This window comes from Hemitrygon akajei, chromosome 15 (genome assembly GCF_048418815.1).
Source record: "Hemitrygon akajei chromosome 15, sHemAka1.3, whole genome shotgun sequence".
NCBI classification, from domain to species: domain Eukaryota; kingdom Metazoa; phylum Chordata; class Chondrichthyes; order Myliobatiformes; family Dasyatidae; genus Hemitrygon; species Hemitrygon akajei.
Window position 1 is genome coordinate 11,750,716 of NC_133138.1, and position 17,958 is coordinate 11,768,673.

Below are 17,958 nucleotides of genomic sequence, written 5' to 3' on the forward strand. Positions count from 1 at the left end.
ATTTTCAACTCCCTCTATTGTTATCACACCCATCATGTAATCTGGGGATCAGAACAATATGCAATACAGAACTTCAAGAGCATCCAGCTCAATTTTGTAAGGGTTTAAGATAAACTCAGTGGAAGGGAAATTGTCAGTAATATTTTTTTCCATTTTACATATCCACCCGCCTTTCCAAAGACAATGTTAAATTTTCTTCTTTAACCTCCCATTTTATTCCATATTAACTTAAACAAATTTTTTTTCAGTACTACCTTGTACCTGGTGATAAAAATAACTCAGCAATTGTAAATAAACATCAATAAACTTTATGGAACACCCTTAATTGATGAAGCCTAACAATTCTAAGCTCCCAATCGAAAAAAAAAGGAGAGCAAGAAGCTAACATCAGATGGATCAATATTACAGTGGAGTAAAGGGACCTACAATGGCATGCAAGATGAGCTGGCCAAAGTTGATTGGAAGGGGGCACTAGCAGGGATGATGGCAGAGCAGCAATAGCAGGAGTTTCTGTGAGCAACTCAGAAGGCACAGAATAGATACATCCCAAAGAAAAAGAGGTATTCTAAAGAGAAGATGAGGCAACCGTGGCTGACAAAGGAAGTCAAAGATAACATAAATATTACAGCCATGGACTCTGCTGCAGGGTCTGTAAGGCCTTACAGATGGACTGCTGAACAGGTTCGGCAATCATGCCTGTAAGTATGCATGTTTCAGCCAATTGGTGTTTCACTGTGGTGGTATTTCACTCCATTCCTCTTATTTCAGTCTTGTCCAGACTTGAACCAAAAGCAGAGCTCCCTGCTTACTATTGTCCTGGTTCCAGGAAAGAAGACTACCTTTTGGTTGGATGCTGTTAAGGACTGGTATTTATTTAGTATTAAGCTACTACTACTGAGGTGCTGTATTGGCGTTAGCTTTAGTTTGAGAGTTCCAGTTAAATGGCCCTGTTGACTAGTATTTATTGTTTTTCCTTTATTTCTGTATCATTTCTATTAGAAGTCAGTGAACTATTAATCCACTTCAGTGTCTCTCTCTCAGCATTTGGGCCATAACTGCACATTGTTGTCAGCAAATCTTAACCAGAGACTGGGCGGGGAGAGAAAGGCTGACCTTGGCCCTGACATTCATTAACCAGTGTGGTGAACTACATATACCTGTCTGGACACGCCCCCTGATGACTGCTCCTGTGGCTCCTCCCACAGACCCCTGTATAAAGGTGATGGAGGTCTGAGTCCGGCCTCTCAGTCTCCAGGATGTAGTATGGTGGTCACTCACTGCTTGTTCCTTCTTCCAGTCAATAAAAGCCGATACCTCGCTTATACGTCTCAGAGTCAGTTATTGATGGTGCATCAATTTTATTGACTGGAAGTTTTAAAACATGGAAAGCGTTTTACATCCGGAAAGATTGGATTTGGACCCCCAAGACCCTGAAGCAGCTCTTGCCTTTGAACTCTGGCTTGCATGCTTCCAATCATACTTGGAGGAAGTTAGTGCAACTGAACCCGCTGTTATGCACCGAATTCTCCTCTCGAGGGTCACCCCAAAAGTTTATTCACTTATCAGGGACCTGTCAATCTACGAAGGGGCACTGGACACCCTCAAAAGACAGTACCTGCGGCCGGTGAACACCGTCTACGCAAGACATTGTTTAGCTACCCGACGACAGCGGCCTGGAGAATCAGGCGCTGAATTTCTCCGAGCCCTACAGACACTCGTCCGAACTTGTGATTGCAAAACACTCACGGCGGAACAGCATGCGGAGCTGCTGGTACGAGACGCCTTTGTGACAGGAATGAGGTCAGTGTACGTACGGCAACGGCTGCTGGAAAATGCCGATCTTACCTTACGCTCAGCGATCGAGACGGCCAACATGCTGGAGGCTGCTCTGCACAACGCTGACGCTGTCCAGTCGCGTGATTCCCCGCCGGTTCCGTGGACACCTCAGACCCTGCCGCTGCCAGTTCCCGTGAGCGAATTCGTCAACACCGCTGCCAGTCGCGATTCCACGAACTTCCCGAACCCGACCACGGCTGCGGCCAGGCGAAAGCCTGAGCTGTGTTATTTCTGCGGGCTCGAAAAGCACCCTCGAAAACGTTGCCCGGCTCGAGAAGCGACCTACTCCAGCTGCGGGAAGAAGGGCCATTTCGCCAAGGTCTGTAAGTCTAAACTACGAGCGGGGTCGGGCAGTGCGGCGTGTGAGACATGGGGGCCACCATCTTGCATGCCCGGATGTGGGCGGCCATCTTTGTCGGCGTCAACATGCCCCGTCCCCGACCCGTGTGAGTCATGGGGGCCGCCATCTTGCATGCCCGGATGTGGGCGGCCATCTTTGTCGGCGTCAGCATGCCCCGCCCCCGACCCGCCGGTGTTTACTGGGTACCAAGCCGGCTCAACTCTGGCCACCGTAACCCTCGACCAAAGCGCCCCACACCAGCTTGCAAGGTCAATGATGGACATCCTGGTGGAGGGGCACAGGACTAGCTGCCTGTTTGACACGGGCAGCACTGAGAGTTTTATTGACCCGGACACAGTGCAACGCTGCGGACTCATGACACGGCCGGTAAGTCAGAGGATCACCTTGGCTTCTGGGTCGCATTCCACAGACATCCGGGTGGGTTGTGTAGCAACACTGGTGGTGCAGGGCACAGAATATTGGAACTTTGCGCTACTGGTCATGCCTCGACTGTGCGCACCTGTGCTATTGGGGCTGGACTTCCAGAGCCATCTCGAAAGTGTGACTATGGCATATGACGGGCCCCTCCCACCACTCACTGTCAGGAATCCTCAGTTTGGTGGGACTTTGTCACATACCCCGCTACTGACCACACACACACACACCGACCCGCACATCCCACCCAGCACCATGCCGACAGCTGCGCTACCGACACCACTTGCAGCCTCTCCACCCTCAAGATCCCTCCCCTACCGCTGTTCGCCAACCTGACCCCCGACTGTAAACCGGTGGCGACTAAAAGCAGGAGGTACAGCGCGGGGGACAGGGCCTTCATTCAGTCAGAGGTGCAGCGGCTGCTCGGGGAGGGGATCATTGAGCCAAGCACAAGCCCTTGGCGGTCCCAGGTGGTTGTTGTCCGGACCGGGCAGAAAAATAGGATGGTAGTGGACTATAGTCAAACCATCAATAGGTTCACGCAGCTTGATGCGTACCCCCTACCCCGCATCGCGGATATGGTCAACCAGATAGCTTAGTACAAGGTGTACTTGACAATAGATCTGAAATCCGCTTATCACCAGCTCCCCATCCGCCCAGAGGACCGCCCCTACACCGCCTTCGAGGCGGGCGGCAGGCTCTATCACTTCCTGCGAGTCCCATTTGGTGTCACAAATGGTGTCTCGGTCTTCCAGAGGGAAATGGACCGGATGGTGGACCAGTACCAACTGAAGGCCACATTTCCCTATCTGGATAACATCACCATTTGTGGTCGCGACTGGTCGGATCATGATGCCAACCTCCAACGATTTTTCCATGTGGCCGAAGCTCTGAACCTTACTTATAACAGGGACAAGTGTGTGTTCGGAACCACCCGACTCGCTATCCTTGGGTATGTCGTGGAAAACGGGGTCTGGCCCTGATCCCGACCGTATGCGCCCCCTGTTAGAACTCCCTCTTCCCACCACTCTCAAGGCCCTCCGGCGGTGCCTGGGTTTTTTTTCCTATTACGCCCAATGGATCCCCCATTACGCAGACAAGGCCCGCCCCCTGGTCAAGTCTACCTCTTTTCCCCTCTCTGCTGAGGCCTGCGCGGCCTTCAGCTGCATTAAAGGGGACATTGCCAAAGCAACGATGCATGCGGTGGACGAGACCATTCCCTTCCAAGTAGAGAGTGACGCCTCCGATTTCGCGCTTGCTGCTACCCTCAATCAGGAAGGCAGGCCAGTAGCATTCTTTTCTCGTACCCTTCAAGGCTCTGAAATTCGGCACTCCGCGGTGGAGAAAGAAGCCCAGGCCATAGTGGAAGCTATTAGGCACTGGAGGCACTATCTCGCCGGCAAAAGGTTCACCTTGCTGACCGACCAGCGCTCGGTTGCGTTCATGTTCAGCAACCAACAGCAGGGCAAAATCAAAAATGATAAAATTTTGCGGTGGAGAATAGAACTCTCCACCTACAATTATGATATCCTGTACCGGCCTGGCAGACTCAATGAGCCCCCTGATGCCCTATCCCAGGGAACGTGTGCTAGTGCACAGCTCGACCAGCTATACGCCCTTCATGCACATCTTTGCCATCCGGGGGTCACCCGATTTTACCATTTTGTGAAAGCCCGGAACCTGCCGTACTCCCTGGAGGACATCAGGACGATGACCAGGGACTGCCATATGGGGACTCTTTTTAAAACAAAGGGGGACTGAATGTGGTGAACTACATATACCTGTCTGGACATGCCCCCTGCTGACTGCTCCTGTGGCTCCTCCCACAGACCCCTGTATAAAGGCGATTGAGGTCTGAGCCCGGCCTCTCAGTCTCCAGGATGTAGTATGGTGGTCACTCACTGCTTGTTCCTTCTTCCAGTCAATAAAAGCCGATACCTCGCTTTTACGTCTCAGAGTGAGTTATTGATGGTGCACTAAGTATTCCTCCAACAAGGCAGATACTCCATTGACCCCAACGGCTGCAGGAGTTCTGTTAACCAGTATGAGCTGACTTTCCAAGCCCAGCCAGGCCGATTCAGTGGTGATGCGCATAAACTGGCAAACATGGTGAATCTTTGAGTTGGATTCCAACTCAGCCTGTTCGATGTTCTAAAGTAACAGGTTTCCCAGATAGCCTAGTCATATTGGTGATCTGTTATCGAGTTCAAGAGGGTGTTTGATCTTCCAGTAAGCCAACAGGAGGCTGCCCACTGACTCCTGGATTTGCACCGAGGTCGAGGGACAGTGAAGAACTACACAGTAAAGTTCCACATGGCTTGCGGTGGAGAAAGGTTGGAATGAAAGATCCCTCATCACTGCCCTCCAGCAGGGATTAAGTGCAGGGGTCCAGCACGTGATTGCAATGCGTGGTGAGCAGGATGGTCTGGATGACATGATTAATCCGGCCATTCAAATTGATAACCAGGAAACTTAGCAGGCCCGAGAAAGAAATCCCCGAGCTACCCATTATCTCATCGTTTGTCTGTACTCTCTCCCACATTACCCAATACACAGTCTGTGAAGGAACATGCACCTACCTCAGGAGGAATCTGCAGGCTTCATGTTCCAGGTGCCCAGCAAAGGAGCATACCCGAGAGCAGGAAGGGAAGTTCAGATGTGTTGATTGTCCCTGCAAGCATATTCCCCTAATTGTGTAATGCTTTCTTGTCGCGTGGATTTCATACCCATGGGCTTCAGGCATTTATTGACCCCGGGCCAGCTGGAATCCTCACGGATATCTCTCTGGCTCAAAAATGGAGAGTTCCATCTCTGCAATTGGGAGAAAATATCGACATCATGGCTTCATCATAGTGAGGTCAGCTGAGAAGATCATCGGGGTCTCTCTTCCCGCCATCACAGACATTTACACCACACGCTGCACCCGCAAATCTAACAGCATTGTGAAGGACCCCACGCACCCCTCACACAAACTCTTCTCCCTCCTGCCATCTGGCAAAAGGTACCGAAGCATTTGGGCTCTCACGACCAGACTGTACAACAGTTTCTTCCCCCAAGCCATCAGATTCCTCAATACTCTGGAGTACAGAGTCTAGACTGACATCTCCATCATTTATTATTATATTGTAATTGGTCCTCTATTGTGCCTATTATCTTGTTTATTAATTATTGTACTGCCCTGCACTGTTTTATGCACTTTATGTAGTACCGTGCAGGTCTGTAGCCTAGTGCAGTTTTTATGTTGTTTTACGTAGTCTACTGTAGCCTTATGCTGTCTCACATAGTCTAGTGTAGTTTTGTGTTTCATGTAGCACCAGGGTCCTGGAGGAACGTTGTTTCGTTTTTACTGTGTACTGTACCAGCAGTTTATGGTCGAAATGACAATAAACTTGACTTGACTGATTCTGGGTACTGGCAAGATTTACCTTTTCACAGAACCTCTCCAGGTTGTGCTTGAAGGTAGCCATAGGGAACAGCTCTCTTTTTATCTGGTAGTCCATCCACGTGCCCATCCACTGAGATGTTCCCACAGCTAATGATCTCACTTTAAGATTTGAACATTAAACATCAAGGAGGCATTGATCTTAGGGATTATCCATTCATCAAACTCACCACAGGGGCAGGCTTCTTTTTTGTAAACGAGAAGGATGACAAACTCTGTCCTTACATCGATTATTGGCTCTTCGACAATATTACAGTGAAGAGCTCTACATTTTTCCCCTGATTGCCTCTGCATTTGAACATCTCCAGTGAGCAACCATATTTTCCAAGATTGAGCTATGCAATGCTTATAACCGTGTCCGCATTCAAGAAGAGAATGAAAAGAAGACAACCTTGAGCACCTCCACTTTGATTACCTCATGATGCCCTTTGGTCTGCCCAATACCCCTGATGTTTTTCAAACCCTGGTCAATGATGTCCTCAGGAACATGCTGAATCAGCTTGTTTTTGTGTATCTGGACGATATTTTGATCTATCACCACTCTCGCCAGGAACATATCCAGCATGTGCAGAGGGTTCTCAGATGGCAAACTCAAGGATAACCTTTACACCAAGCCAGAGAAGTGTTAGTTCTACAAAGAGCAGCTGTCAATCTTGGGCTATATCCTCACCCCTTCCAGTGTTCAAATGTACTCTTGTAAAGTCCAGGCAGTCACAGAGTGGCCCAAACCATCTATAGTCAAGCAGGTGAGCCGCTTCATGGGATTAGCAAACTTTTATCACCAGTTCCATCGTGCCTCCCATAAAGGCACACACGAAGAAGACTTCCACAGAATTGCTTTGGATAAGTGAAGCCGACCAAACATTCTCGGAACTAAAGTGATACTTCACCACTACCCCGGTGCTGCAACACTCAGGCCGGTCCTGTCCATTCATCGTTTAGGTGGACGCATCAGATGTCAGCAAGGTAACCGTACTCCCCCAGTGTTCATCTATGGATAACCAGCTGCACTCCTGTGCCTTTCTTTCTCGTCACTTGACTCCTGCCAAGTGTAACTATGATGTCAGGAACTGAGAACTTCTGGCTGCCGAGGAGGCCCTGGAAGTATGGCAAAACTAGCTGGAAGGGGCAAAGCATCTCTTTTTGGTATGGACGGACCACAAGAACCTCTCCTACATTTGAATGGCCGGATTAATCATGTCATCCAGACCATCCTGCTCACCACGCATTGCAATCACGTGCTGGACCCCTGCACTTAATCCCTGCTGGAGGGCAGTGATGAGGGATCTTTCATTCCAACCTTTCTCCACCGCAAGCCTCCTGTTAGCTTACTGGAAGATCAAACACCCTCTTGAATTCGATAACAGATCGCCAATATGACTAGGCTATCTGGGAAACCTGTTACTTTAGAACATCGAACAGGCTGAGTTGGAATCCAACTCAAAGATTCACCATGTTTGCCAGTTTATGCGCATCACCACTGAATCAGCCTGGCTGGGCTTGGAAAGTCAGCTCATACTGGTTAACAAAACTCCTGCAGCCGTTGGGGTCAATGGAGTATCTGCCTGGTGGAGGAATACTTAGTTCTGGTCCAAGTGCAGTTATGGGAGTCAGAGCATTAGTGACAGGTTGATGAGTATGTTGAAAAGGAGAATCTGGAAGATGCTGGGAGTGGGACAGAGATGGCTAAAGGGCGCTGACTTACAGCAGCAAGAGCGGTAGTGGCTGTCACTTGATTCTGGCTGTCTGTAATGAGTTGCCACAAAGTCACTGCAAGGGCAGACACCTGTTCTTCCAGTTACAACTGGTCCTGCTGCTCTGAAAGTAGTTGCACTGTGTGAGGCATGTTGCCAACCCAGCTTATACTGATTTTAGTTTCTCCTCCATACACGTCCTCCTGGACTGGGCTTGTTGTTCTGACTGTATCTGTTGCGCTGCGTAAGCTATTTCACCCAACGCAGCTTCAACTGACTAACTTCTCTCCTATCTGGCCAATGAATGTCAGGGCCAAGGTCAGCCTTTCTCTCCCCGCTCGGTCTCTGGTTAAGATTTGCTGACAACAATGTGGAGTTATGGCCCAAATGCTGAGAGAGAGACACTGAAGTGGATTAATAGTTCACTGACTTCTAATAGAAATGATACAGAAATAAAGGAAAAACAATAAATACTAGTCAACAGGGCCATTTAACTGGAACTCTCAAACTAAAGCTAACGCCAATACAGCACCTCAGTAGTAGTAGCTTAATACTAAATAAATACCAGTCCTTAACAGCATCCAACCAAAAGGTAGTCTTCTTTCCTGGAACCAGGACAATAGTAAGCAGGGAGCTCTGCTTTTGGTTCAAGTCTTGACAAGACTGAAATAAGAGGAATGGAGAGAAATACCACCACAGTGGAACACCAATTGGCTGAAACATGCATACTTACAGGCATAATTGCCGAACCTGTTCAGCAGTCCATCTGTAAGGCCTTACAGACCCTGCAGCAGAGTCCATGGCTGTAATATTTATGTTATCTTTGACTTCCTTTGTCAGCCACGGTTGCCTCATCTTCTCTTTAGAATACCTCTTTTTCTTTGGTATGTATCTATTCTGTGCCTTCTGAGTTGCTCACAGAAACTCCTGCTATTGCTGCTCTGCCATCATCCCTGCTAGTACCCCCCTTCCAATCAACTTTGGCCAGCTCATCTTGCATGCCTTTGTAGTTCCCTTTACTCCACTGTAATATTGATCCATCTGATATTAGCTTCTTTCTCTCCTTTTTTTTTCAATTGGGAGCTTAGGCTTCATCAATTAAGGGTGTTCCATAAAGTTTATTGATGTTTATTTACAATTGCTGAGTTATTTTTATCACCAGGTACAAGGTAGTACTGAAAAAAAATTTGTTTAAGGTAATATGGAATAAAATGGGAGGTTAAAGACGGAAATTTACATTGTCTTTGGAAAGGAGGGTGGGTATGTAAAATGGAAAAAAATATTACTGACAATTTCCCTTCCACTGAGTTTATCTTAAACCCTTACAAAATTGAGCTGGATGCTCTTGAAGTTCTGTATTGCATATTGTTCTGATCCCCAGATTACATGAAGGGTGTGATAACAATAGAGGGAGTTGAAAATTAATCAACAGGATGTAACCTGGAATTAATGGCAATAATTATAAGGAGGGACTGTATACATATATATATATATATATTCTCACCTGAACATAGAAGTAACGCTACAGAGTAACGCTACAGAGGTTCAGAAAATTATGAGGGGCACAGATAGGACAGATAGAGTTTTCCCCAGGTTGAAGTTGAGAGGAGAACGTTAGAGAGGGGTAAAGTTCACGCACAGGCTGTTGTGGTTATATAGAACCGAGAAGGTGGTGGAGGCAGATACAACCTTTACAAGACATTTGACAAGTACTTAGGTAGGAAAATCACAGGGAGGTACGTGGCTAATGCATGTAAATGGGGTTAATATTGATACACATCATGGTCAGCATGGATGAAATGTGCCCAAGGACCTATTTCTGTACTTTCCAACTCTATGATTCCACGATTCTTTCAGTGATCATTCAATTCTGGAGTTGTCAATAGTCAATTTGAAATGGACACTAGAGGTCACTGTTGAGCTGCAATTAAAATTGGAATTATTAATACAATGCCGTACACAAAGTTTACCTTTGGAATGCTACATGACCTACCCAAGATATTTTCATTCTTTATAAGCCTAATTGCCTGCACGTCAGAAATTATTCCTGCTCTACTAGGAAAAGTATGTACTGATAAAGCCTGCCACTGAGTTAGAAACTTGGACCATTTCCAAAAAGCAAGCTGTCTGAAAGGCACGTGATTTACAGGAATAGGATGAAGCTTGCAGAATGGTCCATGGTTTTAACTTTGTTCAATGCGATGCTTTAACACTTCAATTGAATATAATTCAAGAGAATTTACATTGATTTATGCCATAAGACCTTAAGACATAGCCACAGAATTAGGACATTCAATGATTCGATGGTGTTCCACCATTTGACCTGATTTACTTTCCTACTCAACCCCATTCTCCTCGTAAACTTTGACATCCTTATCAACTTTTTGTTTTAAGTATACCCTATACTTGGCCTCCACAGCTGTTTGTGACAATGAATTCCATAGATGCAACACCCTTTGGCTGAAGAAGTCCTCATCTCTGTTCTAAAGGGACACTATTCTATTCTGAGACTGTGCCCTCTAGTAAATAAATATTTAATTCTTAATTATTAATTAACTATTGCAGTTCCTTTTCACACCATGTGGCGCATCGGGTAGCACTTTTTACTGTTTGCTTCGCTTTTGTCTGTTTATTTAACAAGGTCGTTACTGGCCCAATGCTCAACCCATCATGGACTGAAAGCGTGCAAGGAGCCGGCCGGATTCGAACCCAGGACCACTGTCCTCGAAGTCCAGTGCTTATGCCACTACACACCAGCCAGCATAATTTATAAATTATAAATTTTACCATGCATTTGATAATCTTGTAGTTGAAAAAAAAATACACATCACTTGTCGGTGATAATACAACTGATTCTGAAATCAAGTGACAGGGCAATGTAATGTTTGTTGTATACTGATTGTAAACTTATTTCCCCATTACTCCTCTTGTTCTGGTGATGTTGCTCCATTTTAAGTTTAGATACAAAAACAACATTAAGTTCCTTATATTCTTCATATGCAGTGCTTGAAAAGCAACTATAATCAAGTTATTCAACTGCAGAATAACATTCTCTAAATTCACCCTTTTGAGGATGATACAAGTACAGGTACTAATTAGTAATCGGGGTGGGATGGGGGGATATCAGCGGTGGATGAACAGTGACTGAGCCAAGGGTACTTCTGAAATCATTTGCCACTGTATGCTCTCACTTGTATTATCTGGTTCACTAAGGTGCCTTAGGAAAGGAAATCTCCAGGATGACTTGTTCTAACCTATGTGACTCCATAGTGTGTTCAACTCAACAGCTCTCTGAAATCAATGAAATATAGAGACCAAGGATACACTTGTCAGTTTTCGCATTGCATATATTGGAGGCTCAGGCAGCTCTGCCGAGTCTTCTATTAATATCTGCCAAAATTGGAAAAGCTATCCTCAGACCAGTCCTGCCCTGTGCCATTAGAATGGCAACAATTAGAAGTATCAGCAACGGTATTAAACAGAGTCTCGCCCTGAGAGTCCTCAATATTAATAATGAAAATCTAAGAGGTGTTATGGCTCAAGACTGATTATTGAGAAGGAAATTTCCTCATTAACACCATCAATTTCCCTCAGAGGACAAATTAGTTTTGTGTTTTGTGGAGTGGGATTGCCCTTTCTTTGTGGGTACTAGGGGTTGGTCTTTTTTTTTTGGATTTTTTGGGTTCCTTGGTTTATGACTGCCCATATGCAAACAAATCTCAAGGTTATTTAATTTATGTATTCTTTGATATCTTTGAATCTTGGAACTATAATCTTCAATCAGCACTGCACTGTGTTTTTCACTTTCTTGCAGAAAGCATCAGAGATATTGAGGGTGCAGAAACTTGTGTGTTAAAATCTTCTATTTCCACTTGTTCAAAAGTGGTTCATCAGAGCTTCAGGCAAAGACCTGAAGTACCTGAGTTGGACTACAGTAGCTGGCCCAAGAACCTGCACGAAATAAAACTTTTATACCTAGTCCCTGTCTATCTGTCTTGGATATGTACATCCATGGCAGTGATCCCACATGTACTCATGGACGGGAAGGTCTGCCTTCAAAATGAAAACTTCCCCTTTTGTGTTATATGGCACTGTCATGACACTAAGTTGTACAGATTCACTGCACAACTTTACAAGCTCAAGCTTGTCCAGATATATTGCTATGGATATATTATCAACTTTCTTTCGAATAATATACTCCACACCTTGTTATAGCTTCCACCACCTGCCTTGAGTAAGTCTATGTGGTGACTTCTATCACTGCAAAAACCAACATCTCTTATTTCCCTTATCCCTTCTATTATTCATCGTCTCTTATTCTCCTCTAAATTTCCCCAATTTCATCTTAACCATTTATTCTTAGCCTTTGTACTGAATATCCCTCTCAATTCTTAATAACTTCTTCTAACAATTCGTCCTCCTGCCCTCTGTATTCATCTTCATTCTACTTCTCCATAACTATTTTTCTTCAGTCCACGTTCTCTTTACCTATATTGCTGTGCACAAACCTAGAAAAGCCCTTCTGGCAAACTGCAGAGTGAATAATATTCAAACTCCCAAACTGACAACCTTTAGACTTGAATTCATACACCCAGTGGCCACTTAATTATGCATACCTACACACCTGCTCATTAATGCAAATATCTAATCAGCCAATCATGTGGCAGCAACTCACACATAAAAACATGCAGTCATGGTCAAGAGGTTTAGTTGTTGTTCAGACCAAACATCAGAATGGGGAAGAAATGTGATCTAAGTGACTTGGACCATGACTGTTGATGCCAGATGGGGTGGTTTCAGTAATTCAGAAACTGCTGATCTCTTGGGATTCTCACATGCAACATTCTCTAGAATTTACAGAGAATGATACCAAAACATCCAGTGAGCAGCAGTTCCGTGGGTGCGAATAGCTTGTAATTGAGAGAGGTCAGAAGAGGGTGACCAGTCTGATTCAGGCTGACAGGAAGGTGACAGTAAGTAACTCAAATAACCACAATGATGTGCAGTAAAGCATCTCTGAACACAACACGCATTGAAACCTGGAGTGGATGCGCTATAGCAGCAAAAGACCACCAACAATAACTCAGTAGCTACTTTAATCGGTACAGGCATACCTAATAAAATGGCCACTAAGTGCAAATGACAGCTTCATTTTGGAGAACAATGGCCTCCAATATAAAGTTCTAGTCATGGGCCTCATGAACCAGAGGGCCATGAGCCAGTCCTCATTGGAGGATCAGAGGTTGAGAGGGTCAGCAACTTCAAATTTCTTGGCGTTATTAATTAGGAAAGGTCTGTACTGCACCCAGCATGTAAGTGCCAATTATGAAGAAAGCATAGCAGCATCTCTACAATCTTAGGAGTTTGCAAAGATTCGGCATGACATCCAAAGCTTTGACAACTTTCTATAGATGTATGATGAAGAGCATATTGACTGGCTGCATCACAACCTGGTCGAGAAACACCGATGCCCTTTAATGGAAATTCCTACAAAAATTATTGGATATGGCCCAGTCCAGACACATTTTCTGAGACATTGGGAACGTCCCCTGATCCCTGGGAGCACTAGCTTTCTGGGTAGTCTGCATCTGAACATCATTTCAAACACTGTTGCTTACTATAGCGTCTGTGGCTGCAGATTTCAACTGTGGTTCCTGATGATTCCTTTGGGAGCTACACACGCACAAAATTTTATCACTCTCCGCCGCCATCTTATGGTCATAAATATATCTGTGTGCTCAATAAGAGCTGAAGCTCCCACTCTGTCAAAATTATTTTAGACTATACAATGATTTTTACTGTGGCTTTATCCATAGGCAAATATAGCTAATGACATTTTCTGCACTGAACATTATTGAATTCACAGAGTATTTGGCACCATGATACAATGCTGTTTTGAACTCCACCTCCACACACCTTGTCAAAGGCCCGTTCATTTTCATCTATGCTTCAGATTTAGCTTATAGTTATAGAGTTGTAAAGCACAGCTCCTATGGCCCACCAGATCTATGCTGTCCATCTACTTGACTGCATTAAGTAAATATTCTCATGTTTTGCCCATCCAAATATTCGTGCGTTTTGTCCATTCATTTGTAAATGTTGCAGTTGTTCCTGCCTGCACCACCTCCTCAGGTAATTCATTTCAGAAAACAATTAATCTTTGTGTGAACAATTTCCCCCTCAGATCCCCATTATACAATTTCCCCCTCAGATCCCCATTATCCCTCCTACCTTAAACCTATGCTGTCTAATTCTGCCATGGCATTGTCTATCTACCCTGTTTCCGCCTCTCCTAATTTTATATACCTTTATCATGTCATTTCTCTGCCTTCTTTTCTCTAGGGAAAACAGTACCGATCTGTCCAGTCTGTCCTTGTAACCTCTGCCCGCCAATCCAGACAACCTCCCTTTGAATCTTCTCTGCATCCTTTTGAGTTTAATCATATCTTTCCTGTTGCACGGTGGCCAAAACTGCACAATATGGTCCCAATGTAGCCTAACCAACACTTTCTACAACTGTAACAAGATGTCCCAACTGCTGTACTCGGTGCCTCAACTAATAAAGGAAAGCATGTCACACAGCTTCTTCACCACCTGTGTCGCCACTCTAAGGGAACTACTGTATGTACTTGTCTAGGTGTCTCTGTCAACAACCCTTCCCCGGGCTCTGCAATGCCATTGAAACCTTCTTCACTATGCACTAAACCACCAGTTTTGTAAACATCTGTAAACTCATTAATCATGCCATCCGCATTCTTATCTACATCATCAATATATATGATAATAAAACACAGAGGGCCATGGACCGATCCCTTTGGCATACCATTGGTCACTAGTTGGCAACCCTCCACTACCATCCTCTGATTCTTACCACCACTCCTGTTACAAAGACAAGAAATTCTGCAGAAGCTGGAAATCCAAAGCAACGGACATAAAATGCTGAACACATTAGGCAGCATCTATGGAAATGAATAAACAATCGAAGTTTCTTGCAGAGACCGTTCTTCAGGACTGGAAAGGAAGAGGGAAGACGCCAGAATGAAAAGGTGGGGGGGGGGGGGGGCGTGGAAGGAGGCTGGCAAGAAGGTAATATGTGGTGATAAGACGTGTAAGAACGTGATTGGAGGGAATTCTGAGCATGCACAGGAATGATAGGAAGATCTAGAAATATGGTTTGTAAACACGTTGTGGTTGTTGATAAATAGAAGTTCTACTTCTTCCAGAAGATGTTTCTTTATTAGTAACCCAGTGTATGTATGAATATAAAGAACGCAACGTGGTGTCAAAAGCTGGTCTGGAAGAATAATACGTTTCCTAACACTGGAGAAGTGAAAATAATTGTCTGAAAAAAAGAGTTCGAAGTGTTTTGGTGTTGCTAACAGTTTTACAAATGGAAGGTTTGCAGCCTTCACTGACACTTCAATTATCTGGGAACGTAGCTCAGAACTGGAGAAAAGTTAACGAGTGTTTTGAATTGTATTTATCAGCGATCGATGAAGATCAAAAGCCGGAAAAATCTAAAGCTGTGCTTCTACTCCACGTAATAGCTGACGATGCAATTGAGGTGTATAATTATTTTATTTCTGAAAATGGAGATAATTTAAAGTTAAAATCGATAATAGACAAATTTGAAACAGTTTGTATACTGTAGCGTAATGTGACATATGAGTGGTATAGATATTTTACATGTACACAGAGCGCTGGTGAAACTATTGATCAATATGTTACTGAGTTGAGACACCGTAGTAAAACATGCGGGTTTGGAGAACTGACAGACTCTCTCATTAACGACAGATTTGTTTGTGGCAATCTGGATAATGGTCTGAGAGAAAGACTGTTAGGAGAACAAAACGTAAACTTGGAAAAAGCTTTGATGCTCTGCAAAGCTTCGAAAACCATGACATCACAGGCTAAAGAACTTTTCGTTGAGAACTGCAACGTAGATGCTGTGAGAAAGTGCGAACATATTAGAAAAAATAATAAAACAACAACAAAAATGACAGAGAGCAAGACGTCATCTGAGAGAAAAAAGCTATGTGATCGCTGTGGGCGGCAGCATCAGTCAAAACAGTGTCCAGCGTATGGGAAACTGTGCAATGACTGCTGTAAGAGTAATCATTTTTCACGCTGTTGCAGAAGTGGAAAGAAAATAAAACAAGTAAATGCAGTGCTTGAAAATGAACTTGAGGAGTTTTATATCGATGTATTTTGTGAAATCAAACAAAGTAAGAATGACTGGACGATTCCATTGCAAGTGGACCAAAACAATATTCTGTTTAAACTGGATACTGGAGCACAAGTAAATGTTCTTGCATTAAAGCCAAGACCAAAGTTACATCAGACAAATATAAAAGTGACTGGGTATTCAGGTGCAGACATTCCAGTTAAAGGAACATGCTTGGCAAAAGTATCAAATAAAAATATTGTGCACATGCTTTCATTTGTGGTCGTGCCTAAAAATGTACAGTCAGTTCTGGGTTTATCTGCCTGTGAGAGACTGGATTTGGTGAAAAGAGGATTAGTCCTGGACAGTGACACAGAATCAGTATACAGTGATTTGATGAAAGAGTATGAGGACTTGTTCAAAGGGCTTGGTTGTCTTCCAGGAGAACACATGATTAAAACTGACAACACAGTGCCACCCATAGTACATCCATGTAGAAAAGTGCCTTTTGCATTACGTCATCAAATAAAAACAGAGCTTGACAGAATAGAATGGCTGGGATTCATAAAAAAAAATTAATGAACCAACTGAATGGATCAATTCACTTGTCACTGTTGATAAGAAAAATGGAAAACTGAAGATTTGCTTAGATTCAAGAGACTTGAATCGAGCCATTAAAAGAAAGCATTTCAAATTGCCGACTCGTGAAGAAATTATGTCACAGTTTGCTAATACAAAGTACTTTAGTAAATTAGATGCATCCTCTGGATTCTGGCAACTTAAACTAGAGAACTACGTTCACAGTTGTGTACCTTTAGCACTCCTTTTGCCAGATATTGTTTTCTTCGGCTTCCGTTTGGAATTGCATCAGCTCCTGAAGTGTACCATAAAACAATTCACATGCTATATGAGCACATTGAGGGCGTGGATACTTTCATGGACAATATTATTTTTTGGGGATCATCTAAACAAGAGCATGACGCCAGTCTTAGAGGCAACACGCAAGGCAAACCTGAAGTTGAATAAAGACAGATCTCAGCTAGGAGTGACTGAACTTACCTCTGTGGGTGATATCATCAGCAATGAGGCTGTGTGTCCTGATCCATTGAAGGTTTCTGCTACTGAGAACATGCCAAGACCGCGATGTAAAGATGATGTTTCAATGAGATCCCCCTGCATTCTTCTAAATTCCATTGAGTACAGGCTCAAAGCTGCCAATGCAGCTCATTGATAACCCCTTCATTCACGGAATCATCCTCATGAACCAGAGACAACAGAAGAAGAGCTTCTTTATGTTTTGTAACTCCAAAGACTAATTGAAAAATAACATGGAATCTGAGATAGAAACATAGAAAACCTACAGCCCTTCGGCCCACAATGCTGTGTCAAACATGTACTTACTTTAGAAATTCCCTAGGGTTACACATAGCCTTCTATTTTTCTAAGCTCCATGTACCTATCCAAGAGTCTCTTAAAAGACCCCATTGTATCTGCTTCCACCACTGTCGCCGGCAGCCCATTCCACGCACTCACCATTCTCTGCATAAAAAACTTACCCCTGACATCTCCTCTGTACCTACTTCCAAGCAGCTTAAAACTGTACCCTCTCATGTTAGCCATTTCAGCCCTGGGAAAAAGCCTCTGACTATCCACACGATCAATACCTCTCATCATCTTATACACCTCTATCAGGTCACCTCTCATCCTCCACTGCTCCAAGGAGAAAAGGCTGAGTTCACTCAATCTATTCTCATAATGTATGCTCTCCAATCCAGGCAATGTCCTTGTAAATCTCCTCTACACCCTTCCTAAGGTTTCCACATGTAGTGAAGTGACCAGAACTGAGCACAGTACCGCAAGTGGGGTCTGACCAGGGTCCTATATAGCTGTGACAAAGATGATGTGTGTCTACTTCGTTCTACTTTAGTGAGATGCTCACATATAACACAATGGGGTGATGATGCATGTCATTCATGTACTTCTCACATATGACCCAAAATAAATTATGTAAACCAACATGAGTGATTAATCAAACAATATTACAATA

At 44.2% G+C, this 17,958-nt stretch overlaps 1 protein-coding gene across 1 annotated transcript; it reads left to right on the forward strand.

Moving 5' to 3' along the window:
- The first annotated feature begins 1,261 nt into the window (after positions 1-1,261).
- LOC140739563 (uncharacterized) lies at positions 1,262-10,924 on the forward strand. Its single transcript, XM_073067958.1, has 2 exons — positions 1,262-2,563; positions 10,389-10,924. Exons 1-2 carry the CDS (start codon positions 1,382-1,384, stop codon positions 10,518-10,520), a joined length of 1,314 nt encoding a protein of 437 aa, XP_072924059.1. The 5' UTR covers positions 1,262-1,381; the 3' UTR covers positions 10,521-10,924.
- Positions 10,925-17,958: the final 7,034 nt, after the last annotated feature.

Excerpts from the sequence above, each read along its gene's own strand:
- LOC140739563 (XM_073067958.1), top strand. The coding sequence starts at position 1,382 with ATGGAAAGCGTTTTACATCCGGAAAGATTGGATTTGGACCCCCAAGAC. Across the intron at positions 2,564-10,388 it reads GCGGACTCATGACACGGCCG|GTCGTTACTGGCCCAATGCT; the intron begins GTAAGTCAGAGG and ends TTATTTAACAAG.